General features: G+C 40.0%; 1 protein-coding gene across 1 annotated transcript in view; it reads left to right on the forward strand.

Annotated features, from left to right (window-relative positions):
• The first annotated feature begins 1441 nt into the window (after positions 1 to 1441).
• Con (Connectin) overlaps positions 1442 to 27493 on the forward strand; it is a 49309-nt gene continuing 23257 nt past the window's right edge. Inside the window, exons 1-4 of the mRNA XM_064683229.1 lie at positions 1442 to 1573; positions 6186 to 6269; positions 16110 to 17106; positions 24916 to 25132. Coding sequence (XP_064539299.1) covers positions 16120 to 17106; positions 24916 to 25132 — 1204 coding nt within the window. The 5' untranslated portion in view covers positions 1442 to 1573; positions 6186 to 6269; positions 16110 to 16119. The remainder of the gene's footprint in view (positions 1574 to 6185; positions 6270 to 16109; positions 17107 to 24915; positions 25133 to 27493) is intronic.

The raw sequence follows: 27493 nt of genomic DNA on the forward strand, positions 1-27493 counted from the left end.
AAAAATACACTAAGTGGGGCTGTAAAGAAATAAAAGATGAAAAGCAATTAAGTTAGTCGGGTTATAAAACAACAACAAAAAAGTAATTGTGAAATAAGCATATATTATTAAACAAAACTTACCGCAATAAAAAACATTGTTGTTGGTTGAATTGGCTATTTCTTTCAGGCACTTCCAATAAGATTCACTGAAAAAAAATCACTGTGTGGCTACACTTGTTGCATTTATCTGATGATTTGCAACACATTACGCACTTCACTTCCCAATTAGATTTGCAAAAAAAAGCACTTATCTTATGATTTGCAATGGACTATATATAAATATAGATTTCATTTTATTTTTTTACGCACTTCACTTTCCAATTAGATTCACTGAAAAAAAAAACACCGCGGGGCTGTAAGTAAACGAAGAAGAAAGAGGAAGAACGTATTGTTGCGCATATACATACATACATATACGTGGAGCAAGCACATATACATAGATAAAAACACACCGATACACAAAAAAAAACATGGATGCGGTTGAATTCTTTCACGCACTTGTTGCACTTATCTGATCATTTGCAATTAACTATATATAATAATATAGATTTTCACTAAAAAAAAAGCACTTATCTGATCATTTGCAATGGACTATATATAATTATATAGATTTAATTTTTTTTCACGCACTTCCAATTACACAGAAAAAAAAGAAAGTAGAAGAAGAACGCGATGTTGCGTAATTTTCCAGCCGGCAAATTTGCAGCTTATGAAATAAGCAAATACACATAGATTAATTTCACTGATATACAAAAAAATGGACGTTGGTTGAATTAGCTACTTCTTGTTGCACTTTTCTGATGATTTCCGATGCACTACATATATATATTTACTTTATTTTATTTTTTCACGCACTTCCCCTTCCAATTAGCTTCACGGAAAAAAAAACACACTGTGTGGCTGCAAATAGATAAAAGATGTTAGACAATTAGAGTAGCCAGCACAATTATTATACTCAAAAGGGAATGTATTAAGTTTTAAATATTCAATTGGCAACGCGAAACGCTAAGCCTTGGCGAAATTCTGCCGCCAAAAATAAGAAAAAATTTTCAATTGGTGAAAAAAGCATAAATTATTAAATTAAACTTACCGATAAACCAACCAAAATGTGGATACTATGTGTTATAATAGCCCGGGCTTATTTTTTATGCACATTGTTTATTTATTGACACTTATTATTAATTATTTACATATTTACTTGTTGCACGTCACTTCCCGATGCGAAAAAAAACTGAGTGTGGCTGTATATTGATAAAAGAAGTTGGGCAAAAACGAGAGTCGCCAAATTATTCGGGATTTTCACTAAGCCGCTGCACACGCACACTGAAACAATTTTCGCTCTTTCTTATTGCGAAATAGTTATTAAAGTTAAACAATAGTTAAAAGTGATATTTAATTATGATCGAATTAAGAAGAAATAGCCGTGAGTTGTTAAACTGGACCGTACGTCAGCTGATAAACAAATTGGCAACAGGTTCTATGCCTAATCGAAGCTGGGTCGCGGCAAAGTTTTCGCTGCGCGCATTTGCGAGGTACGTTTTCTCAAAGATTTTTCTCATTTCCAATCAAATAAAAGTTTTCGCGTACCTGCCGAAGCGTACAAAATGATCTGATTACATTGGCCGCAGACAAACGCCACTCAATTTATGGCCAAGTGCCTGTTGCCGCGAACTGGAGCCGAGCCGGGCCTGTCAAAGGTTAAGTCGCCTGACATATGCCCCGCCCGCTGCCGCTGTCGCTGCCGCTGCCGCTGCCGGCAGAGCATCTGCAGCAGCACTCAATATTAAGAAATAACAACTTGCTGCGGGCAAATGTGGAAAATGCACGTCCTGGGCGACATCTTCTGCTTCTGCCTTTGCTTCAGCTTCTGCTGTCGACTTTGCTTTGGGGGCCTCAATGTAAACAAGCGCAACAGAAACAACTGCGAGCGCTGCAGCTGGCTCGACTAGCAGATACCCTTCAAACGTCATGTTAGACAAATGTCTGCCTGTTGCCGACTCAAGGCTCCGCCAGCTGATCGATGCACAGGGAAGAAGACGCAGCGACTTGTCCGTTAAGTGAGTGAGAGTGCTCGACTAGCAGATATCCTGTAATTTTCATGTTTGACAGATAACGACTTTTGGCTCCTCCAGCTGATCGATGCACAGGGTAGATGATTGTTCGACTTGTCTCTTAACCGGATCAAGTATATGTATGTAAATGCTTGCTGGAACTTTTTGGCCTGTTACCTACACTTGCACAGCTGCAAGATACCCTTTTTAGGATCAATTTACAATGGTCACAGGGTATCGCAAATATTTAACTCGCAGGCAATGCGCGGTGTTCTGTGCTCCGTATCCTGTGTGTGTGTGTGTGTGTGAGCAGCCACAACACTTGGCTACATCCAATGCTAGCCCCACGTTCGCTTCTTTCCTGGGCAATCCCCCCTGCCCCTGCCCCTGCTCGCCCCTCTGGCAACTTGTAAACTTTTCCGCAACGCTTTATTGTCGACTTGCTCCTGCTCTGTCGCTTATTTGTCGCAGCAGTTGAGCTCAAAGCTTTGGCTTGTTACACTTTATGAAATCAGCTGCAACCCCCCGCCCACTACCTCCCCCCCTGCCCCCTCTGTTCGCCCTGTACCCTTGAACTGTCCTCACAAGTGTTTATGTTTGTCTTGGCGGCGACTCATAAACCCGCTGGAAAGTGAGAAGCGGGAAGAAAGGACTCAGCGCTGTCAAAAGTCACAGCGCGTCCTGCTCCTGGCAATGCATAAGTGTATCTTTTTATGTGTGTGTGTGTTTGTGTGTGTGCCTCCCATAAACTTCAGCTGGAAATTGTGCGTAATTATATTAAATTTTTATTGCCCCACATGAAATGGAAACATTTTGCTGCAAATTTCCGTGAACTTCTTCAGCCAAGTGTTCTGTTCTTTATTCACTTGCAAATAAGAGATTAAACCTCTTGGGTCTGGGTTAGCTATGAAATGCGACAGTTTGACAACGCAGCAATACTTGAGATTACTTCAAGGGGAGATGGGATATATACACTATAAGATAGGGCATATTGCAGTTGAGCAAATGTAGGTCACGGGCAGTTGAAGGTCACTTCCACTTTATCAATTGTATATATATCCGTTTGTTCTCGATTCTATCTTTCTATCTTTAACATTTTATATAGCGATCAATTTATAGTTTCGAGTCTGGGCTTGCTCTTGATTTGTTCTTCATTCTATCTTTCTTTCTTTAACATTTTGTTTATCTATAAATATAAAGTTTGTGTCTAGGTTTGCAGCATTTACTATTAAAGTATATACATATCAAGAAAATAGCTCTTTCTGAATACCTCGCTTCTATTCTGTATGAATAGATCTGTTGCGAAGATGATTACAGGGTAGCTGATAGTCCAAAGAGAAACAAATGGCATCTCCAAGCCAGCTTTAATGGTCTGTTCCGTCTATTCTATCTATTATTAACAGACCAAAGAACTGTATCCATCTAATATATGAAAACTTCCACCAACTCTCGAAAAATATTAAAAGTATCGAGTTAAAGTCTAGTATAGTCTAAGATTTGTTAGCTCGAATTAGGATCTTTCAGTCGGGCATTCTCCACCAGGACCCTCTTGTTTGTATATGCGATATGTGCATGCCCAGTTGATAGCAAATTGTCATGGATTTGAGCTTTGGTTCCATTGTGTCGGTTGCCCATGGCAGCCGACACTCGTTGAACTTGTTTGACATTCGCCTTTTTGTGGATATTCAAAGCAATCAGTGAGATTCGTTTGCCGCGATATGACCGACTAAACAACTATTATACAAGTCGCCCACTCCCCAGTGCATTCGCCAATATCAATAGGAGCGTAAAGGTTATTAAATTCCAGCTCCGTCTAAAGTCTGAGCTGCTTTATACAAATAATGCGGGCATAATTATCAGCAGCGGGTAAAAAAGTAGCCACGGAAAATAGTCAGCGATGTTGCCGATAGGCAACGATGATAATTGTAGACGGGCAGAAAAAAAACTACATTACCGCCAGATACACTCAGAGAAATGTCGTGCGGATTCCTATTCGATTTTAATAAATTTTTAATTGAAATATTTGACCCCAAAATGAAAAAAAAAATAGAACAGCCTTATAAGTTGTGCTTTAAGTGACTAAGCGTCGAACTATCTAGGGTGAAGTCGCTGGTTCAAATCAATCAACTTTTTTTTTTATTAATTTTTACATTTGTGCTTGAAATTGGAGCTTCAATTACAATAAGAAGGGAGAAAAAAAAAACATTACAGCCAGATACACTCAAAGAAATGTCGTTCTGATTTCTATAAATTATATATTATTATAAATTAAATAGTAATATATTTTTCATTGGAATATTTGAAATGCAAAGGAAGAAAACGGTTGTAAAAGTTTGTTTAGAATTCACTACAGCCTTTCAAGTGTGCCTTAGGTAACTAAGCGTCGGACTAACGAGCGTGAAGTTGCTGGTTCAAATCAATCAAATTATCTTTTATTCATTTTTACATTTGTGCTTGACCCCAAATAATTATCTGAGTGTGTAAAGCTTTTCAAGTGTGCCTTAGGTGACTATGCGTCGAACTATCTAGCGTGAAGTTGCTGGTTCAAATCAATCAAATTTTCTTTTATTCATTTTTACATTTGTACTTGACCCCAAATTTTCTCTGAGTGCGTAAATTTGGAGCTTTAACCCCGCTGATTCCAATAAAAGTGGAACCACTTCTAAATGGATGTGAGGCAGTTGCTCAGCAATTGTGGGAGTAATGTGTGTGTGTGTGTGTACTTTGCCTTTTTTGTAGGCGCAGCAAATGCAATTATTTCATTTAATGCCCCAAACACAACAATAGAACGAAGTCCCTCATGTGTCTGTGTGTGTGTGTGTGTGTCTGAACCGTGACATTTAAGCTCAGGCTGGGGAATCGCCTCAACTGTTCGTCATCGTGGCCGGAATTGTGGTTTGCCCGTATGGACAATGGACACGCAGAAAATTATGTGCCCCGCGCGTGGCAACAAAAAAACAAAAAAAAACAATTTGAATAACGCGCAATGCGACCACGCCCACGTCCATGAAACCTAAGCACATGTGTGCCTACTGCTGCGTGTTAATAGTTTTACGTAGTCGCATGTCCGGGGGCCCCCGTTCTGACGGCGCTACAATTATCTGGAAATTAACGCAATTAGATTTGCGGTGCGCATACTTCCAGCCACAACTTACCTCGGGTTGGGCCCCAAAAACCCGCCACATCTGACAGCGCCGCTAATAATATTATTACGAACCAAATGAGATGTGAGATTAAAGTAGTTTTTCGACGAACCAAACAAATATGGTTAATTATTGTAGACTTTTTACGGGGCGCTATAGAAAAAGGTTTACCATATTCAAAGCACATTTATAGATAGGTTTTATTTATCTTTTTGTCATCTCAGAAGAATCGATATCTTGTTTTAATGAGGTGGAATCTTGATCAAACTTCATATGAAAATGGTTCCCTCCTATATAGACATACTAGGTCAAAATTTCCCACCTCCATATCTCGGTCAAAACTCAACCGATTTTCACGAAGTTTGGCTTTTTATTCATGGTTTTCCCTCTAAAATAATCTGGCATTTAAATCTGACCACACATTTTTGAGTCGAAATTCATGTCTAAATCTTACCCCTAGGTTTGTATATAGCCATGGGTCAAAATTTCCCACCCCCATATATTGGCCAAAACTCAACCGATTTTCACGAGGATTGGCTTTTTATTCATGATTTTCCCTCTAAAATCTGGCGTTTAAATATGACCACACGATTTTGAGTCGAAATTCATGTCAGAATCCAACCCCTAGGATTCGTATATAGACATGGGTAAAAATTTCCCAACTCCATAACTCAGCCAAAACGCAACCGATTTTCACGAGGATTGGCCTTTTGTATTTCATATAGAGCATTTTGTGTCTATAAGGAAGCTAGACGCATTGTAATGGCAACTTGGCATAAGTTTTAGGGTATTTCTTAGTCTAGCACTCCCTAGTAGTGCAGTCGCTCCTTATGGTTATTATGTGCGTGGGCCTCAAGTTGGTCTAATAAATGTATTAAGTGAAAGTACTGCTGAATTTATCACATTAATTCATGTATCCCTTCTTTTTTCCTTCTCTATTTCTCTTTCAGAGCAGCGCATTAGTCAGCAGAAAACTCTTCAGTTCTTCAGAGGCCCGCACGTGACGCGGCCCTTTTTATACACTTCATCAAAAGGTGAGTCAGTTAGAGGTAGAATTACTTATGCATGTGTGTGTATAGGTGTGTGTATGTATGTGTATGTGTGTATGTGTATGTGTGTATGTCCTTGTGTGGGCATCAAATTTGATGCACAAATCAGAAAACTTGAAGCTTAAGCTCAACCTAGAGAGAGCTCAGAACTTAGCTAATTAAGTGACGAGTGGGCCGGAATAGATATAGAGAAAGTAAGAAAAAGTGAGAGAGAGGGGAATGAGTGGGGGAAAGAGATGGAGCTTAAGCAGCGCAAAGCGCATTTCAAATTCACTTTCAGAATCAACAGCTCAGAGAGACAGACAGACTGACAGACAGTTGGCCATATAGAAATAGAGAAAGAGATAGCGCCCACGATTTGGCATCTTCATAATGTTTTATGCAAAATTGTTAAAATATTTGACAGTTGAGTTAAAAGTTTTGTCCCAGACGACGACGACGACTCATTTTCGACAAGAAATCCTCCCCGGCTCATCGGTCTGTATTTATGTTTGTGTTTGTATTTTCGGGCTTATGTTTGTCTTCGTGAGCATTTCTGCTAAACTGAGGGAATTTATTATATCAGGCAACAGCAGCAGCAGCAGCAGCGGCATCGAGCGAGACACACACTTAGCAAAGCTGCTCAACGAGCATGACAAATTTTCACTTTGCGTCAGAAAGTTGCAACAAACTTGCAGTCAACGGCGAAAATAATAATTTTCGCTCAACCTACCTCTCCGCCTCTTTCCCTCTCTCTCTCTATCTCTCGCTGAACGTCAACAGGCAAAAAGGTGAAGGCGTCTTGGCCAAACAACAAAATGGCTAACAAAAAAGACAACAAGTAGCAGCGCTCCAGTCGACAGTGTCCGACATGGAGATACCCTGTATCTAGGCCTAGTTTGGCCATGAAAAACATTCGTAATTACTTCCTTGAATCTCCAGCTCTTAAACGCTTCGAGCAATGCTACAAAACTCTTTTTTCAAAATCAATATTTATCGATAATATGAAAATGGGTCAAGATATAGGAAAACAAAGATAAACTTGTTCTTCGCATGATATATGAAAATATATATATCAAAAGTATCAAATATTCAGCCTAAGTAGTTTCTGAGCTGGAAATCGATATTTATCGAAAGGACATGAAAACCATTCGTAAATACTTCTATAGTTCTTAAGAAGAATAGAGCGTTGCCTAAAAACTCTTTTTTCACAATCGATATTTATCAATAATATACAAATGGGCAGAGTTATAAAAAAAAGAAGGATCATGTCGTTATTTTTATGATATATGAGAACATGTATAACAAATTTTAAGTCTCCAGCTTAGTTTATGTCTTAACTGAATATCGATATTTATCGACTTTGGGCAAAGGAGAGATGTCATCGATAGAGAGATAGATTGAGATATTTGTGAGAGCCCATATACAAATGTACATATCCTTAGCTCTTTTGTTCTTCGTGATCCTTACCCGGACTGAGGAGCAGAGGGAAAAGTAGCTGCCTTCCTGCCATTATACCCCTTCTGATAGAAATTTTTCAATGAGCGCAGGGTATGCAAATAAAGCAACTAAGAGCAAGAGCCAAGTCAAGGAGTACTTATCTGTCGGGACAGTTGAGCCAGCCGCTAACACTTTGCCCAGGTGCTGCCAATTTTAGCATTAAACAGTTGCCCAGGCTTAAACAGAATGCAGTTGAGCGAGGGAGAGGGGTGTGGTGGTGGGAGGGGGGGGGGGGGGTAGGGAGTACTAGGACTGAGTGGAGCAAACAAATTGTGCATCAAAAGTTAAAGCTCGACACTTGAGAGGAAAACCAGCAAAAAGGCAAATAAAAGCCAAGCTACGGAATCTAAGTGAAAAAATGACAGCCGAAAGTAATGGGCCGGGTTGGGCTTCGCTCAAGTGCAATGCGGGGGGCGGGGGTTATGGGCGTGGCAGGCGTTTGCATATAACTTGGCTAGGAAAATATGTGTCAACAATATGGCGGCTGGCGACGATGAGCGAAAGTTTGCACTGGAAACTACTTTTCATTTTATTTTGCTGACAGGTATGCTAAAAGCCAAAAAAAAGAAGTGGGGAGAAGTGGAGGGGGTGAGGGGTGGGAGGGGGGGGGGGGGGGAGCAACTGAAAAGTAGTCTAAAAGTGCGCAGAGAAGAAAAAGCAACAGCAACAGACACTCGCACAGTGTGTGCAGATTTGGCATAGCTCAGCTCCTATAGGGAAATAGGGTATGTACATATATATATATATATATATATATATATACATATATATATATGTGTGTATATATATAGGGTAGTATGTGTGATTTGCTGTCGCCCAGCTGGCAATGACTTCCTCGCATGATAATAACGCACAGTCAGAAAAAAGGGTTTTCACAAATGACAGTCGCAACTTGGCGCGAACGTCACATGTAAATGACAAGCTATTTATGAAATATATTTATAGAGTGCCACATTGCTGACAATAAACAAAAAAAGAAATGGCCAACTAAAAGTTTCTTCGCTATTCACAGCTTATTAGGACGCCCTCCCACTACGAGTAGGGGTATTCCGTCTAAGAGAAATGGCACGCATTCAGGTTCCTATTATGGCTGTTAAAATGATTCTTATTAGTTCTGGCAAGGGCTAAGGTTCGTTGCGTTTACTAGGTTAAACACATGCCTGAACACAGTCGGCGGTTCGAACTTCGAAGTTTTAACGCCTAACATGGCCTAGATCCTGGAAGTAATTAATATTGACCTTGTTTATTATTTGAACCAATGACTGGAATTTAAGTCCACTTTTATCACTATAGTTGGGGGTTCGAACTTCGAAACTCAAAAGCCAAAGAGAACCTAGCTACAAGGTATCAAGGTATCCCGTCGGGCACTTTAAACAATTCTTATTGATTATTTTTATCATTAAAGTGCACAGCTGACATTTAGGTTAGTTATGTTTTATAGGTTATCGAGCTTCCCGAACATTGGTGGGGGTTCGAACCACTGACTTTTCTACCTTGTAAAAGCGCAGTGAAGATAGTCTTATAGACAGTGAGTTGCACGATCTAATTACAGGTTCTCTTTTCTGTCTTTAACTTTCTAAATACTTGTTCTACTTAAGTAAAAAACATAGTCAGATTCGCGTTAAGCAACGCTTTTAATAGCCCATAAAAACGATAATAATATACATATAATATTTTAGAGTGTATTATACTTTTGTCATGACATGCATAACGCATGGAAGGAGTCATCTTCGGCCCCGAGTTGATATAGCCATGTGCCTCTGTGTGCTTCTATGCGAACTGGTCTCTCAGTTTTAAGGCGATCATCTTAAAATACTTTGCAAATGTTCGTCTTTCAGTTTCAGGCAGTGCATATGTCGTAACAGATCGGACAACAATATCATATAGCTGTCATAGGAAAAATAGGTTATAAGAAAAACTTTTTTCTTTATGAAGATATCTTGATCAAACTCGGCATTTATTAGTCTCACTATGCTCCTCATATATATATACCAAATCTTATTAACATCTGGCTACTATATCTTATAGTTAGCTTAGGAACGATCGGTCGAAAAGTGGCTTCTTGTATGGATGCTAATTGATCCTGTTTTTATCTTCGATCTTCAATCTTATTAGAGGGTTGCCATATTTGCTCGCTTCTTTTATAAGGCTTTATTGGCATTAATTATTATCCAATTAGAACCGATTTCTCGCTCAGATATATCTAGTTCCTCTTACTATCTGCTGGAGAAACTTTCAGCCTTTTCTTGTAGCCGTAAAGTTATTTTGCTCCAATTCGAATTCTGAGCTTGCAAAATGTGTTCCATTTTGAGTGAAGCAAGCAAATCAAGTTGAAGACGCAACTAAACAAATCAACATCAACATTGTAACATTTCAATAAAAATAATATAAATAAAAGGCACAAAGTGAGAGAGTTACGTGCGAATGTCATAACCGGCTTGATTGATGGAGCCCGATTTGTAGGGCACTTTAGTCCGGCCATTTGTCAGAGAGCCGGACTGCGGATCGAGACATGACTGCGCTTTGGTTATGGAATGCCGCCAACTCGTCCGTTCGTCCGCTCGTCCGCTCGTTTGTCCCATTTTATTTGCGGCCAAATAAACTAGAGACCACCGGAGAGTCGACTGACTTGTCAGCGACCAGTCCGTCGTCGTCTGCGAGCATTCAGTCAAAGTCAAGCACGTCCTGCAGCCAGGCACAGGGCCAGGACATGTGTGCGATGTCACAGCTTAAAGTTATTCACATGCCATGCGGGCAGCTGGCCAGGATGTCCCTCCTCATAATGTGCGCACTGACGAGCAATGATGATGACGACGACGATGATGACGACGACGATGATGAGCAGAGGGGCACGCGCAGGGGCCATGTCATAAACAACAACGACTCGTCCTCGTCTGACGTATAAACTTATTGTTGACAAAACCTCATGGCACACACATAGCCACGCAGCTGGCAGACATATTGTTAAGGTCCTGCTCCACAGCGGAAGTGTCACCATTTGTCAAATAACGAAAATTGAAAACAATTTCCACACGCTGACAACAGAAGCAGTCGCAGTCGCAGCAGCAGTCGCTGCCATGAGAGCAACGAGATCAGATTTTCGCCTGGCTCTGGTTGCCATTGTCTTCATCAGCAGCAGCAGCTCCTTGGCACAGCTTCATTTCACACTCACTCACACAAGGCACTCTCTTTCCTCCCCCCTCAAGCTGTTATGTGTATATTCGATGCGGCCTGATAAGCAAACTTTTCTTGCCTCTTCGTCGTCTGTGCCTTGCCTCTCCGGAGTGCAAAGAATTGCCCGAGTTAAAGCCAAGAAATTTTGCATTCAAGCATTGGCAACAATTTATGTGCAACGCCGGCTCTCCCTTTGGCCGCCGCCGGGGGGAGCTGAGCTCCGACAGCTTAGCTGAGGCTTCTGCTCCAATTTCCTAGTGGGTCGACGTCAACAAGTTCTATCTTCACACTTCACCAGGGTTCTCGCTCCAACCCAACCCCCAACCTTTATTGTTTACGCACACACTTTAAGCATATGCCTGTGCCTCCCTCTGTGTGTGTGTGCCTGTGTGTGTGTGTGTGTGCGCTCCTCGCACATTGAAAGTTTAATCGAAATTATAAACAACAAGACAAATGGCTTCTTGTTGCAATTTGGCCCACGTTGCTTTTGCTTTTGCTTTCATGCCTTCCGCATGATTTTAACGTGTATCCTTTGAAAATGGGTTAAAAGCGAATTTGTTGCAGTTGTACCGAAAGCAGGTATGCTCGACTTTATAAGGCCGGTTCGTAACAGTTTTCAGAAGGTTTAGGAGAAAGATAAGGGCACTTGGGGTATTATTTAAAGTAAAGTTGTATAAGATTTAGTGATAACTGATGCCAAATGAGGGAAGGAATTGAACTAGCGACCTTTTCCTTAACAAGATTCGCCATGTATTTATTCTATTTATTTATTTCGGAGCTCTTAGAACTCTGCAACTCATTTAAGCCCATTTCTCTGAAGAAATTTATTATATATTTATTATTAATATGTGAAAGTATATAGGGTATTATTTAAAGTAAAGTATCCGAACTATTTCGATAATAGAGTTCGCCGTGTATTCTGCAACTCGTTTAACCCCTTTATCACTGTCAAAATTTAAAATATTTGGTATACTTATAAACATATTTAAATATTTTAGTCAGGTGCCAAAAACTTTATCATGATTAGACAATAAATACAGAAGTTATTTAGGAATAAATAATCTAAAGTCTGTGGCACAGCCGCTCTATATCGATAAAGAAGACAATTGGCATATATAGTATGACTACTAATCCGTACAGGGTATCTGCTAGTCGAGCCCACTTACCGGTTTCCTAAATTTTCGCCTGCTGCTCATCATCCAGGTTGTTCGTATTGTCATAGTTGAGCTCAAGTTAGATTCAAATTTATATACATTTATATCTGTTTTGCAATGCTTGTAGTAAATTCTTTTGGCTGCAAAATTTGATTTGCTTGACTTTCACTTAAGTTTTAAGTGTGCCGCAACGAAAAGCTATTTATTATGCTTAAAGCGTATCCGAATTCCGTGTGTCTTTTTTTGTTGTTGTCGGGTTTGTTGTGACACAGAAAACTTTTTGCGTGTTGATAAATGACTTATGAATACTGTGAGAAGTCGCATAAATCTTATGATTTATGCATAAACAACAAATTGATTTTTCATTTGCTTGCAACTGTTCAGGGGGCGGGGACACGTACCCCTCCCCTCCCCTCTTCGCCCCTTGCTCTTTTTGCGTTTTCCCTGCTTTGAGTAATTGGCTGTGGCTGTCAGCATGAATATACATGGATTGCTTTGAGTGTGTGTGTACGTGTGTGTGTGCCTTAAATTCACTCGCTTGAAAATCTAATTACACACAGAGACTTGATATATCCGCACACACACTTTAAAGAAAACACGGCTAACCTTGGCTCGCCGAAGATTAAATACCCTGCAGACGCTTGGCTGCAAATTTGTTAGAAAAATTATGAAGCTCTTTTTTGCAGCATTTCTCCATTCAAAAACCTTTTTGTCTATGGAACTATATGATAAAGTAGTTCCTTGTTGTTAAGATTAAGCGGGAAAAGGAAATGTTTATGCATTTTCAAGCGATTATTCCTTTTTTTCTCTTCCTTCCAACAGATTACGCTATGTACAATTCTTTTTGTGTACTATGCAAAGATTACAATAGTTTGTATCACGTTTTCACCACCGAACTCTCTCTGCCCCCAATAAAATCGTTGCTTTCGGGATACATTTGGGAATTCACTGACTATTCCCAGCTATGAGTAAGGGCAATAAAACATCTCCATCGTTTCGGTGATGTTATTAGAAATATGTTTATTCTAACCGAGGCTTTTAGCATTTAATTTTCATATAATTATGTATTAAATAATTAGCTACTCTTACTGCCTGCAACAGAAAGTCGAATCTATACAAAGTTTTATAACGAGAGTCTTAAAACTTAGAGAACAAATAGCATTAGCAAGCAGATAGACAAGGCTATATTATTCTCGCCTGTTCATGCTGATCAAGAATATATACATATGTTCCTTCTCTCATGACAAAGTTATGATACCCTCTCACAAGGACTATGAAAAAATTGTCAAGGATGTGCAAACGTATAACTCAAAAGTGTCTCACCTCACAAATTCCCAGAACATTTCACAGCTGCGGCTCCTGTGGCTGTGTGTGTGTAGCTGTGTGTGTGTGTGTACGACAATTTAGTTTTGACTTTGCTTTGATATTTAAATTAAAGTCATCAAGTGCTTTGGCAGAGCTTCTGCTGCTGTTGCTACGAACTGAGGCTGCGGACTGTTTTGAGCTGTTAATCCTGTGCCATAAGCCACGCCTGAACCTTGAACTTTGGCCCAGGCCATGGGACAGGATATGACATTTGCTAAGCCAACTTAAGCGGCGCAACGAACAATCGAAACACTTATCATCGTTTTATTTAAAATTTATAACGATAATCAATGTAATGAAGCATGCCAAAGTCAATCACTCAAATGACTTTCAGCTTTTAGCCACGCCCCCGCCCCGCCCCCTTTTTCTGTGACCCCTCTGTGATTTGGAAGATAATATTTTATGCAAATCACTGGCGAAAAACTGGCTGCCTGAACTGGCGGCGATAACGATGACTCACTTGACAACTGCCAATAACTTATTTACACTTCATTATGCCGGCTCACAGCGCGAGGGGGGGGGGGGGGGGGGGGAATTAAGAGCGGGTGGGGTTGCATCCAAAAATATGCCCAATGTCAGATGTGACTTATTAATTTATTAAAAATACGAGCATAATTAGAGAGCACTTTGCCAAATGACACTTGAAATGCAATTGACTGAGGGGGGGGGGGGGGGGGGGGGGGTAACGGAGGGGGTTGAGGGGGGGATCACTTGATGAAGCCGTTGCCAGTGAGTCGCACAATCAGCGACAGTGTTGCAGTTATTTATGAGCGCAATAAATTTGTTTATGGGGGTAGTCCCCCCGGCGGAGGGGTGGGGGTTGGGTGGGCCAGGCCTGAATCCAGCAGAGCGTCAAATGAAGGCAGCAAAAAGCCAGCAGGAGGCACAACAACAACAACAACAACAACAACAACAACGCGTAACGGAAAAACGGCCATGTCATGAACTTTTCACACAGGCAGCATTCATTGAATAAGCGGGAAAATCAAGGAACGAAAAAGAGATCGGGGGCGAGCTACCGCGAAAATGTGTACTGCGCCAGAAATGAAATATGAGCGAAAAGTAAAAAGTTAACAACATTAATTAGCAGTTTTTTTTATGTTGGAGCGCTTTAACTTTTAAGCAGGCTCTGGACTGTGGCAAAGGGGTTTTTGCGGCAATATATATTGAAAGACATCGCATCGCTTTTCGGTCGAATAATAAATGTAACCCAACACTCGACCCATTCCCCCCCCCCCCCCCCTCCGTTTCCCTGTTTCAATGTTGACGAGGTGTTTACCCAGAATTTACGCTTTTAATGTGGCATCAAATTTAATGTTGGCAATTCGAGTTTGCAATGAACGAAATAATATCGAGAGAGCAAACATTATTTAATAGGTTTTCAGGTCGAGCACATAAAACAAGTGCGAGTACGATAGTCGAGAGTGCCCGACTGGTAGTTACACTATATTGGCAGCTTTCAATTGTACTTTCTTTCCTGGTCAAAGTGTAGTTTAAGAGAAGCTTAGGTGAATATCAAATCTGTATATAAAGCAAAGAAGAAAATTTAGGAGGCATTGCGGGAAGGCTTCTTAAACAAATTAATTCTGAATTTGCATGTACTCTGGGGGAGTTCAAATTCAAAATTGTCTTTAGCTTTTATTATCTGTTTATGTAGCTACATTTTGTGTATGCAGCTCCTATAAACTCTGAGAAAGGCTTAACCAAAGCTTTAGATCGATATATGTCGAAGTAAACTTCAACTGAGTTCGCTGTCCACATCAGGATTTTAAAAATAGCCAAATTTTATTAACTCAGCTCCTATAAACTCTGAGAAAGGCTTTAACTAGTATTGAAAGCGATATTTGTCCGAGAAAAGGTAAACTTTGAGTGCAATCGACTGAGTACGCTATCCACATCAGGATTTTAAGAAGCCTTCCCCTAATATAAATTAGCCAATAACCCATAATGCCCTTTATTTACCTTTTATACTCAAGGGGAACATGGTGTGTACAAGGTCCTAAGTAGATAATATATTGTATATTCAGTTTCCCTGAGATATGCTGAAGATAAACAGGGAATTGATATTTCTTGGGAAAAAAGACGAAACCTTCTCTGAATACGACAGCGAATATTCGATCGTTCTACACATCAGGACTTAAAGATGCTTCCTCTAATATACATTTGCCAAATCTCATAATACCCTTCACCCATTTTTATGGTTATATGGTGTGTACATAGTCCAAAGCAGGACCTATGTTGAAAATCTTGTGTATTCAGGCTTCATTGTCTCTGAGATATGCTAAGATGAACAACAAATTAATATTTCTCGATTTAAGGAAAGATTACTAAACCTTCTCTGAATACGACAGCGAGTATTTCGATCGACTAGGTTCCTTTTCCCGATCAGAATTAAAAAGTTGTTACCTTCAACCTGTAAAACAAAAAAGACATTAAACCCTGTATATACCCGTTATGCCCGGGGCACAGGCAGCTACAAATTTTCAATAATTTGCAGCTGGCAAGCAATTCGACTCACATTGTGGAGTTTACGCTTTTCATTTTATGTCTTCAAGCCACCGGCCACCTGTCCCCGATCCCCCGACTAACCCACTTGGCGCCAAATAAACAAATTTTATTGACTGAGTCATTCTGGTTTTGTGTATCGTTTCAGCGCCGTTCCAATGTTGCCGCATCATCAGCGCCATAAAATTGGGGCGCTTCTCGGCTTTGGCATTCTATTGCTGAGCAGCTGCCTCGTGGCGCCCGGCGAGGCGCGTTCGCGGGACAAGGAGGAGCGCCGCAGCCGTGGACGCGGCAGCAATGCGGGCGCCTCCGCATCCGCCTCGGCCGTGACCAGCAACAGCAATGGCGGCGGCGGCGGCTACTACACCAGCTCCTCGGCCTACGGCGGCAGCAACGGCGCCTCGACAGGCGCTACTGGCTATAACGGACCCATAGACAGCACCGGTTTCTGCATGCGCCGTCGGGACATGAAGCTCATGTGCTATTGCACGCCGGACGAGAACCATATGCCCGTGCAGAAGGCCGAATGCTGGGTGTTCTCGGAGGGATTGCATCAGAACGACACCACCTGGACACGATTCTACCAGCAGAAACGGCTGCGCGAACTCAAGTTTGTCATACAGAACAATGCCCGGCTGGACTACATACCCACCATGATCATTGAGCCGCTGAAGAACTTGAGCAGCATTGTCATCGAGTACTCGCAGGTGGAGATCGTCAAGAGCTATGCGTTTGCCAATCTGCCCTTCCTGGAGCGCATCATCCTCAATAACAATCACATCATGGCCCTCGATCAGGATGCCTTCGCCAATCACATTCGTCTGCGTGAACTGAATCTCGAGCAAAACCAGATCTTTGAGATGGATCGCTATGCGTTCCGCAATCTGCCGCTTTGCGAGCGACTCTTCCTCAACAACAACAACATCAGCACCCTGCACGAGGGTCTCTTTGCGGACATGGCACGGCTGACCTACTTGAACCTGGCCCACAATCAGATCAATGTGCTAACCAGCGAAATCTTCAGGGGATTGGGCAATCTTAATCTACTCAAGTTGACGCACAACAATCTCAATTTTATCGGCGACACGGTCTTTGCCGAGCTGTGGAGCCTGTCTGAGCTCGAACTGGACGATAATCGCATTGAGGTGAGTGCAAAAAATTAATATTCTATAATAATTATTTATGGAATCTCTATATATAAAACTCCTGACTGACTGATTGACTGAATGATTGGTGATCACCGAACAGCCCATACTGTCCGAGCTAGGACGCTGAAATTTTCACTGTAGTTACCTTATGTGATGAAAATGCGCGTTCAGACGGGGTTTCGAGTAATTCCACCCGCATGTGTGGAAATATCGTGAAAAACATTCGTATGAAAGTTTTTTTTTTACCATCCAATCAGTTTAAAAGTCATTTTCAGAGATGAGAGAATTTATTTTAAATGTGCCAAGGGCAAGGGCGGGGTATACCCGCTATTCTATACAGACATAGGTCGAAATTTCCCACATCCATAACTCGGTCAAATCTCATCCGACTTTCATAAAGTTCGGCTTTTTGTTCATGGTTTTCCCTCTAAAATAATCTGGCATTTAAATCTGACCACACATTTTTGAGTCGAAATTCATGTCAAAATCTTACTTCTAGGTTTGTATATAGACATAGGTCAAAATTTTCCACCCCCATAACTTAGCCAAAACTCATCTGATTTTCATGAGGAATAGCTTTTTGTTCATGGTTTTCCCTCTAAAATAATCTGGCATTTAAATCTGACCACACATTTTTGAGTCGAAATTCATGTCAAAATCTTACCCCTAGGTTTGTATATAGACATAGGGTAAAATTTCCCACCCCCATAACTTGGCCAAAACTCAACCGATTTTCACGAGGATTAGCTTTTTGTTCATGGTTTTCCCTCTAAAATAATCTGGCATTTAAATCTGACCACACATTTTTGAGTCGAAATTCATGTCAAAATCTTACCCCTAGGTTTGTATATAGACATGGGTCAAAATTTCCCACCCCCATAACTTGGCCAAAACTCATCTGATTTTCATGAGGAATAGCTTTTTGTTCATGGTTTTCCCTCTAAAATAATCTGGCATTTAAATCTGACCACACATTTTTGAGTCGAAATTCATGTCAAAATCTTACCCCTAGGTTTGTATATAGACATGGGTCAAAATTTCCCACCCCATAACTTGGCCAAAACTCAACCGATTTTCAAGAGGTTTAGCTTTTTGTTCATGGTTTTCCTCTAAAATAATCTGGCATTTAAATCTGACCACACATTTTTGAGTCGAAATTCATGTCAAAATCTTACCCCTAGGTTTGTATATAGACAGGGGGTAAAATTTCCCACCTCCATAACTCGGTCAAAACTCAACCGATTTTCACGAGCATTGGCTTTTTGTTCCATGGTTTTCCCTCTAAAATAATCTGGCATTTAAATCTGACCACACATTTTTGAGTCGAAATTCATGTCAAAATCTTACCCCTAGGTTTGTATATAGACATGGGTCAAAATTTCCCACCCCATAACTTGGCCAAAACTCATCTGATTTTCATGAGGAATAGCTTTTTGTTCATGGTTTTCCCTCTAAAATAATCTGGCATTTAAATCTGACCACACATTTTTGAGTCGAAATTCATGTCAAAATCTTACCTCTAGGTTTGTATATAGACATGGGTCAACATTTCCCACCCCCATAACTCGGTCAAAACTCAACCGATTTTCACGAGCATTGGCTTTTTGTTCATGGTTTTCCCTCTAAAATAATCTGGCATTTAAATCTGACCACACATTTTTGAGTCGAAATTCATGTCAAAATCTTACCCCTAGGTTTGTATATAGACATGGGTCAAAATTTCCCACCCCATAACTTGGCCAAAACTCATCTGATTTTCATGAGGAATAGCTTTTTGTTCATGGTTTTCCCTCTAAAATAATCTGGCATTTAAATCTGACCACACATTTTTGAGTCGAAATTCATGTCAAAATCTTACCCTTCTAGGTTTGAATGACAAAATACCATAACTGCCAAAACCATCTGATTTCATGGGTTAAAAATTTTCCACCCCCATAACTTAGCCAAAACTCATCTGATTTTCATGAGGAATAGCTTTTTGTTCATGGTTTTCCCTCTAAAATAATCTGGCATTTAAATCTGACCACACATTTTTGAGTCGAAATTCATGTCCAAATCTTACCCCTAGGTTTGTATATAGCCATGGGTCAAAATTTCCCACCCCCATAACTTGGCCAAAACTCAACCGATTTTCACGAGGAATGGCTTTTTGTTCATTGTTTTCCCTCTAAAATAATCTGGCATTTAAATCTGACCACACATTTTTGAGTCGAAATTCATGTCAAAATCTTACTTCTAGGTTTGTATATAAACATAGGTCAAAATTTTCCACCCCCATAACTTAGCCAAAACTCATCTGATTTTCACGAGGTTTGGCTTTTTGTTCATGGTTTTCCCTCTAAAATAATCTGGCATTTAAATCTGACCACACATTTTTGAGTCGAAATTCATGTCCAAATCTTACCCCTAAGTTTGTATATAGAAATGGGTTAAAATATCCCACCGCCATAGCTTGGGCTAATCTCATCCGATTTTCACACAGGGATTATTGTTTCTTTTGTACCTGACGCTTTTAGAAATTATCAAAAAAAAGTCATTTCAATATGAGCGATAAACCCAATTGTCCACATTAAGTTGTATCTGTGGAGAGAACATCCCTCATTGCCTCAAAGGTAACTACAGCATAAAAGTCAGCTGTCTAACTAAAGTGTCTGTCATTCAGTCAGTCATTCGATCAGCCGCAACAAACATATTTAGATATATCACTGCTTAGTTTCTTTTTGCCATCAATAAATTTGCAACTTGATTTGCCGTATTCCCTTTGTCCGAGTTCAGCTTGGTCAAGTTTATGCCAAGGCTAACTTAAGTGCCCATAAATTGCCGGCTGACCATAAGAAACAGAGTTCTGGGACAGGGGCTGGGGCAGGAGTAGGGGTTGGCTGTGTATCATAAATAGCACATCCTTCGGGGCGTGTATAGCGCATAAACAACTTTGTTTTTGGGTGTCATAAATTCAATTCGAATGCCCATTTTTGTGGTGATTTAAGTGGTCACTCAGCTCGGCCCGAGGTACAGTTCAAGTTGCGGGTTTTCAGCTAGCCACTTGCCAGTTGCTGTCGCCTGCTGTTTGCCGACTAGGCGCTAATATGATAAATATATTGGTAAATTATGTTTTGGGGGGTCGCCGCCGGCCACAAGACAAGACAAGACAAGACAAGCCTAGGCCACACAGCTTAATTCACGGATAGTCTGTCTTTTCGGTCTGGCCACACGCTGTGGCATTATCCTTTCGACGCCTTTGGTGGCGGCAAACAAATGTGCGCTGCAAGTTAATCTACTTACAAAAATATTGAATAACAAATCATGGCATAATGGATTTATGGCACTCCTTTTGGCCATCTGATATGCAGGGCCACCCGGCTGCCATAAAAATGGCCACGGCCAGCCTGCGTGTGCGTGCGAGTGTGCGTAAATAGAAAATGTCGCTTAACGCTGTATACTCTATTCTGTTAGCTAAGTTCATATGCATATGTGTGCGTGCGTGTATGTGTGCGTGTGTTTGTGTGGCGGCAGCTGTACAAGCGTGGGCACAACGATAAGCGTAAATCCTGCATATCCTGGCCAACATTGTCGCTCGTCTTTGCTTTTCATTTTGCTGCGTGTTTCATTTTTCCCATTTTACAAAGTGCTCGCATATCATGTCACACCCAGACAACTCGCATATGTGTCAGGCCAGTAGGACGCACACACACACACACACTCACACACACTCGCACACACACACGTACACTTCATCTCAAGTGTTGCTCAAGTGTTTTTGGCCACCATCTTCTTCGTGACTGCGCTGCGGCAGACGCGAGCACTGATGCTGATGCCGACAATCTCCTCCGAACTGTAGCTCCTTTCTATACCCTTTGAAAGAGTATTATAATTTTGTCATAGTCCATAAAGTATATGTATTTTAGCTAACCATACAAATGATCGGTTGAATATGAGACTCTTGCTTGAAAACCTCAAAATTAAATTGTAGTTCTATAGCAGATGACGAAGACAGCCCCGCCTCCATAAAGAATATGTATTCTTGCTGTCCTACGAAACAGGTCCTTGTATGAAAAACTCAATTTGTTTCGTTTTTATTGATATTTAAGCCAAGCTTTGCTTTTACGAGTCATATGAGTATGAATATATCATTATATCATATTTCTCTATGACAATAATCTATCGAAAATATGGATTTGCTTCATGTTTTTCAAGCTAACTTCACTAAAACCCGAAATAACCCCCTTCATATCTGAAAACCCGTAAGATATATGTCCACAAGGGTATTAAAGCCTCGACGTGCCTTGGATAGCCTTCTTTCTTTCATGTTCTTGTTAGCTTCTAAGGGCAGGCCCGGCATTGTCATAGTCATAGCCATGGCCATAATGATTGGGCTTGTTATCGCCACTATGTCGCATTGTTTTGGCCTGGACTGGATTTGCCTGCTCTATGCCTTATTCCATATCATACGTGTGCATATGTTTTGCTTCCTTCAAAAAATGCCTTTCCTTCTTTTCGTGTCCTTTTCAATAAAAGCAAATTGCGTTGCATGTTTTGCTTGGGTTATCCATTTCATTTTTCTTCTCGTGTGCGTGTGTGTGTCCTGCTGTGTACTTCATAAATCATTTGCTGTTAAAAGGTTTAGGTGCCTGGGTTTTGTCTGACACAACATAAAAAGCTAAGCAACTGAGCGGTCACCGAGTCCTCAAAGAGATAAATAGATAAACAGCTAAGCAGCTAAGCGTATGCTTTCGGCTTGAAAGTGAAAGCAAAAGTGTTGCAACAGCATTTAAGCCACAAAATCGTTATAAATTGCTCCGAGCCTCGCACGTGGCGCTCCTATATCTTTAATAGGAAGACAAGCAAGAACAAAATTTAAATTTAATTTTCCATGTCTTGTTTTTGCTTAGCATCTACTGAAATGTTGATAAGTTGGCAAGTGTCATTTTCATCTGCACTTTCCAAATTATGAATTTGAACCGGCGACTTCTCGCTTGTTAGCTCGATTATAGTTGTTATTAAACTTGATAAAGAGACGTGACATTAGGTAGAAGTCATTTTTATCTGCATTTCACAAATTACGAATTTGAACCGGCGACTTCTCATTTGTTAGCTCAACGCTCAGCCACACAGGCTCATTATAGTTGGCATTAAACTTGATAAGATGGCGTGACTGCAAGTGGAAGTACTTTTGTCTGCATTTCACAAATTACATATTTGAACCGGCGACTTCACGCTTGTTAGCTCAACGCTCAGCCATGCTCATTCTATTTATATCAAAACTAGCTTAAGCCCCGATCCCAGCACTCTGTTCTCTTTTCTTGGTTTCTGCTCATAGAAAACGTTTTGCTGGAAATTCTTACATTAATAATACAAGTTTCTTCATGCTTTAAGTTAAGTTCTCTTTCAATTTTGCTTGCTGATTACGTAGTGGCATGTTTTTTGCTCGTTTTGAATCATAACTTTGTTTACGTAGACGCCATAAGAAGCGCGCATAAATAACAAATTTTTTTTGTGCTAACCGATAAATTGGCGGCGCCTCGTAAAAACGCCAAGTGCCGCTCATCAAACTAACAAAATATCTCAATAAAATAAATTTCTTTTTATGTCAATCAGCGTGGCAAACAAACAAACAAACTACTGTGATATCATATGATATGATATGGTAAGGGGCGGAGGTATCTTAACCAGCATTTATTTGCGCCCGGACAACACGTACGCGTGTTTTTCAATGTCGTCTTCTTCACTGTGGCAAGTGGAAATGGGGGTAAGGGTGGAAATGGGCTAGATAACGGCACATGTCTCTTTCGACTGGTTCGCATTTAATATGCATAATTTATACATTTCACTAGACAAAGCATATTGAATATTAAATAATGACGAGCAGGCAGACAGGCGATAGAGGGAAGAGAGAGCGAGAGAGAGAGAGAGAGAGTGGGAGAAGGCCACAGTCAACTTTCACTGGTGCTTCCTTCACGAGAATAAACACTTTTTCCGCATAAAAAAATTCAAGGCAAACGAATTGGAACACACAAGTTAAAAAAGATGCATCTACATATGTTTTATATGCGTACATGTCACACACACGCACACTTGCATAAATAAATAAGCAAACAAAGAAAACATAACAATGGCAAACGGGAAAACGAGGCAGCGAAATTGTCAAAAAAAAAAATAAAAATAAATAAAAAAAAATGCCAGTGAAAATAATACGCAAAAATGCGGAAAAATGGCAGAAAATATTTTTTGTGTGCTCGGTCGGCCAAGCAAAACATGAACCGAGCAGCAGGGGCAAGAGGTTAGCAGAGGGGGGGAGGGGGAAAGCGTAGTTCAGGAAATGAAAATGTTATTATAGCATAAATACAATTAAACATAATATATTTAAAAGCAATGCCAAAGTGACTGGCATTTCATAATGACGGATGACTGACAGCGCTTGTGATACCCTGTAAACAGTTAATGAGCCAGAGACTTTGCCAAACCAATGCAGAATCTGTTATATTATTAAAATCGTTAAACTTTCATCCAATCGTTGGAGCTAGAAATGGTATAAATAAAGATGTATAGATATAAGAATATAGATGATAATAGAAAGACAATATGAATTTATACATAATATGAATATGTATAAATGTGCATAAGAATAACATTCAAAATAATGCTGGTTCCAGTATTTTAGATATTTATCGTATTTCATAATACGATTTTAGAGAAAATATCTGGGATTGTAAGAGCTAGACGCGGAGTAGATATATGTAGTATGTAGTATGTAGTATGTAGTATGTAGTATGTAGTATGTAGTATGTAGTATGTAGTATGTAGTATGTAGTATGTAGTATGTAGTATGTAGTATGTAGTATGTAGTATGTAGTATGTAGTATGTAGTATGTAGTATGTAGTATGTAGTATGTAGTATGTAGTATGTAGTATGTAGTATGTAGTATGTAGTATGTAGTATGTAGTATGTAGTATGTAGTATGTAGTATGTAGTATGTAGTATGTAGTATGTAGTATGTAGTATGTAGTATGTAGTATGTAGTATGTAGTATGTAGTATGTAGTATGTAGTATGTAGTATGTAGTATGTAGTATGTAGTATGTAGTATGTAGTATGTAGTATGTAGTATGTAGTATGTAGTATGTAGTATGTAGTATGTAGTATGTAGTATGTAGTATGTAGTATGTAGTATGTAGTATGTAGTATGTAGTATGTAGTATGTAGTATGTAGTATGTAGTATGTAGTATGTAGTATGTAGTATGTAGTATGTATACTATGTATACTATGTATATACATAGGGTAGATAGAAATGTAGATATATATATTAGTATATCAAGATATGTATATGTATGTATATATACGAATTATATGAGATAGAGATAAAGTAGATATATGAATATCTAGATATGTATATCTATATATATATTCGGCTTATATGAACTACAGTCGGAGTAGATATATGTGAATATATTAATATAGCTAGATAAATATTTCAGTACTTTGGCTTAGCTAAAGATACCACTTTTCCACTTTAAGAAAATATATATAACCCATTTCATGAGGTAAACTCTGCAATTTTGTTATATATAAACATATAATTGCCATATTTAAGATCTAAATAAAATAAATAATTAAGAAAAAACACTTAATATACTCCAAGTACAGGGTATTTGCAGTTCAGACTCTCCCAGCTAACATACACTTGTTAAAATGTATTTAATTATTATAAATGTTAAATACAATAAAGTATTAATATCTTTTTTGTATGGAATTAAGCCAAGTAATCTGTGAATTAATTAACAATTTTCAATATCCTGTACTCTTTACAGCGCATTTCGGAGCGTGCATTGGACGGTCTGAACAATTTGAAAACTTTGAATTTGCGCAATAATTTGCTAAAGAAAATCGACAATGGCCTGCTGCGCGGAACACCGGCGCTCCTGTCAATCAATGTGCAGGCAAACAAATTGGAAACTCTCACGTTCTACACATTCCAGCCAATTATGGACAATTTGGTCAACAGCACCAGCGAGCTGTTGGTGTCAGGTGAGTCAAGTCAACTCCTTTTAAGTGCACTGCTCTTTGACAGCCCAATTGACAAACAGACAGACAGACCATCTGATATGCGTCGATTGCTGCAGCTCGCAAAAATCTAGCTGCAAGTTATGATAATTACGCATACGCCACGTTGTACGACTTCACGAACTACTGAGCTCGGTTTGTTTGCAGCTGTTAAGTTTTATGACAGCGCCCTGTGAGCCCGCTCACTTGTAGATATTGTCTAAGAACACAATTAGGCAGCCCATTAGAGATGGCAAAGCGCGGGCTTCCTTTTCGAGGCAGGGCTAGGCACGAGCACGAGACATACTTGAGAGAAAAACACGAACTCGGACAGATAAATTTTGATAAGTCCAGAAAGTTTTAGAATAGGGCTGGGATAAGCTGCGATATTCAGATCTTGACCAATCTTTGACTTAGCTATTCCTCAGGCTTCATCGTGCATTTTCGTGCTTTTGGGCACGCATGAAAATGCATTTCTTGGTACGAACCAGTCGTGTCTGTTTTCTGGCCCATCTCTACAGCCCTCACACACACACACATTCAGTTGGTTGGGTAGTTCGTGTGCGTGTTGGTTGGCTTCATTAAGGAAATGTCGTATCGTCATAGCTCAAGTGTGCGCTTCCGTCGACACTTGCGAGCCTGTGACAAAGGGACATAGTTGCACAGACAAAGAGCAAGGCAGAGAGAGAGGGGAATAGAGCAAAAGATATGTACATGTCTTGTCTCTCGTTCTGGCACTTTGTTAATTGACTGGACCTGGACTCATTCTGGCAACTGACAACTGGCAACGGGCAACGGGCAACTGGCTGCCAGCGGCGTGCACAAAAACCAAATTAGTCATTAAAGTGCAATTTTGAAAGCGGCCAACGGCGGCCGAGCCACTCAACGTGCAACACACCACATGCCACACCCCACCACACCACACCACACACCACATGCCACACCACATGCCGCTCCACTTGACTCGACTGCAAAACTCATAACAATAAAATATGTCCTGCAAATGGCCATAGGCAGAAACAGGCACAGCATGTATACGCGCGCGTGTGTGTGTGTGTGGGTAAGTTAATAGCAGCGGCTATTAGCGTGTTGATTAGCCCAATTAAAAGGTAAATTAAAGTGAAATATTAAGTGCATACGTTCATATTGTTGTCACTGGCATTTTAATTGCTGTCACGAGACTTAATATAACAGATATGTTATGATCGTCGCTGCAAATTGTATTATTTTATATTCTTGAAGCCAGTTTGCAAGCACGAGACTTTGACATTTTAAATGAAACTATTTTCGGACAATTGTTTTTAGTGACGCTTGCAGTTCCCAACTGGTTGAAGCTTCATAAAGTATTCAGGGGGGAAGCTCTTGATGCTCAAACTACTTTATTATTTATGATTTTACCTTCTTGTCTGAATTACATTGTCTTATATTGCATTCCCGAACCCGACTTGGAGTTCAAGTGAAACATTTTAAATGAAACTAATTCCTGACAATTTTTTGTAATTCCCAACTATTTCTTGTTGCTCAAACTGCTTCATTTTTTGTGAATGATAGCATTTCGTCTCTTGCTTCTTATTATTATCAAAAGAAAAATTAACCAAATCAGGCCTCTTTTTTAATATGTTTGAAGCTCGAGACTTTAACATTTTGGTTTAAATCTCGCTTGCAATTCCCAACTAGTTGAAGCTGCGAAAAGTATACAAAGGGAAGTTCCACAGAAACTGCTTAATTTTTTTGTGACCGACACCTTCTCGTCTCTTGCCTATTATATATAAAAAGTAAAGCCAACCATTCCGAATAAATCAGGCCTTCTCTTTTATATGTTTTCCAACCACAACAACAACAAGCAGCATGTTAGCTATAATAAGCGCTTTCAAGGCTTCTCAACAAATTGCGGCACCTTGAAAGCTCGCAGCTCTGCTGCCAATTTTATTTTTAGCTTACTTGGCAATTAGGCTTTGATGTAAGCGCTGTGTAATCAGCGGCTGTTGCAACAGTAAGAAGAGGAAGAACAACAACAACAACAACAACAGCTGCAACAACAATAATAGTTCAGAATAGTTGGCACGCCTTGGCCCAAGGAATACATTTAAATATTTAACAGCAGCCTTCAAAATCGCATTTCTCTTTCATTTAGCAAAGTCGCCGTCGTCCCACACACACACACACACACACTCACACACAGAGAAAATTGGTGCATATGCACAACCAAATGGCAGTTACAAATGCAACTTAATTATCACACACTCACACACACACACACACACACACACACACACACGCACACACACTCAGTCGCTCACATGTGCGAGCGAAATTTTCGCTAATGGTTTGCCATTAGCATGACTT

This window comes from Drosophila montana, unplaced genomic scaffold (assembly GCF_035044405.1).
Source record: "Drosophila montana isolate Dmon_TW-CO22-7 unplaced genomic scaffold, ASM3504440v1 contig_2583_1, whole genome shotgun sequence".
In the NCBI taxonomy this organism is placed as follows: domain Eukaryota; kingdom Metazoa; phylum Arthropoda; class Insecta; order Diptera; family Drosophilidae; genus Drosophila; species Drosophila montana.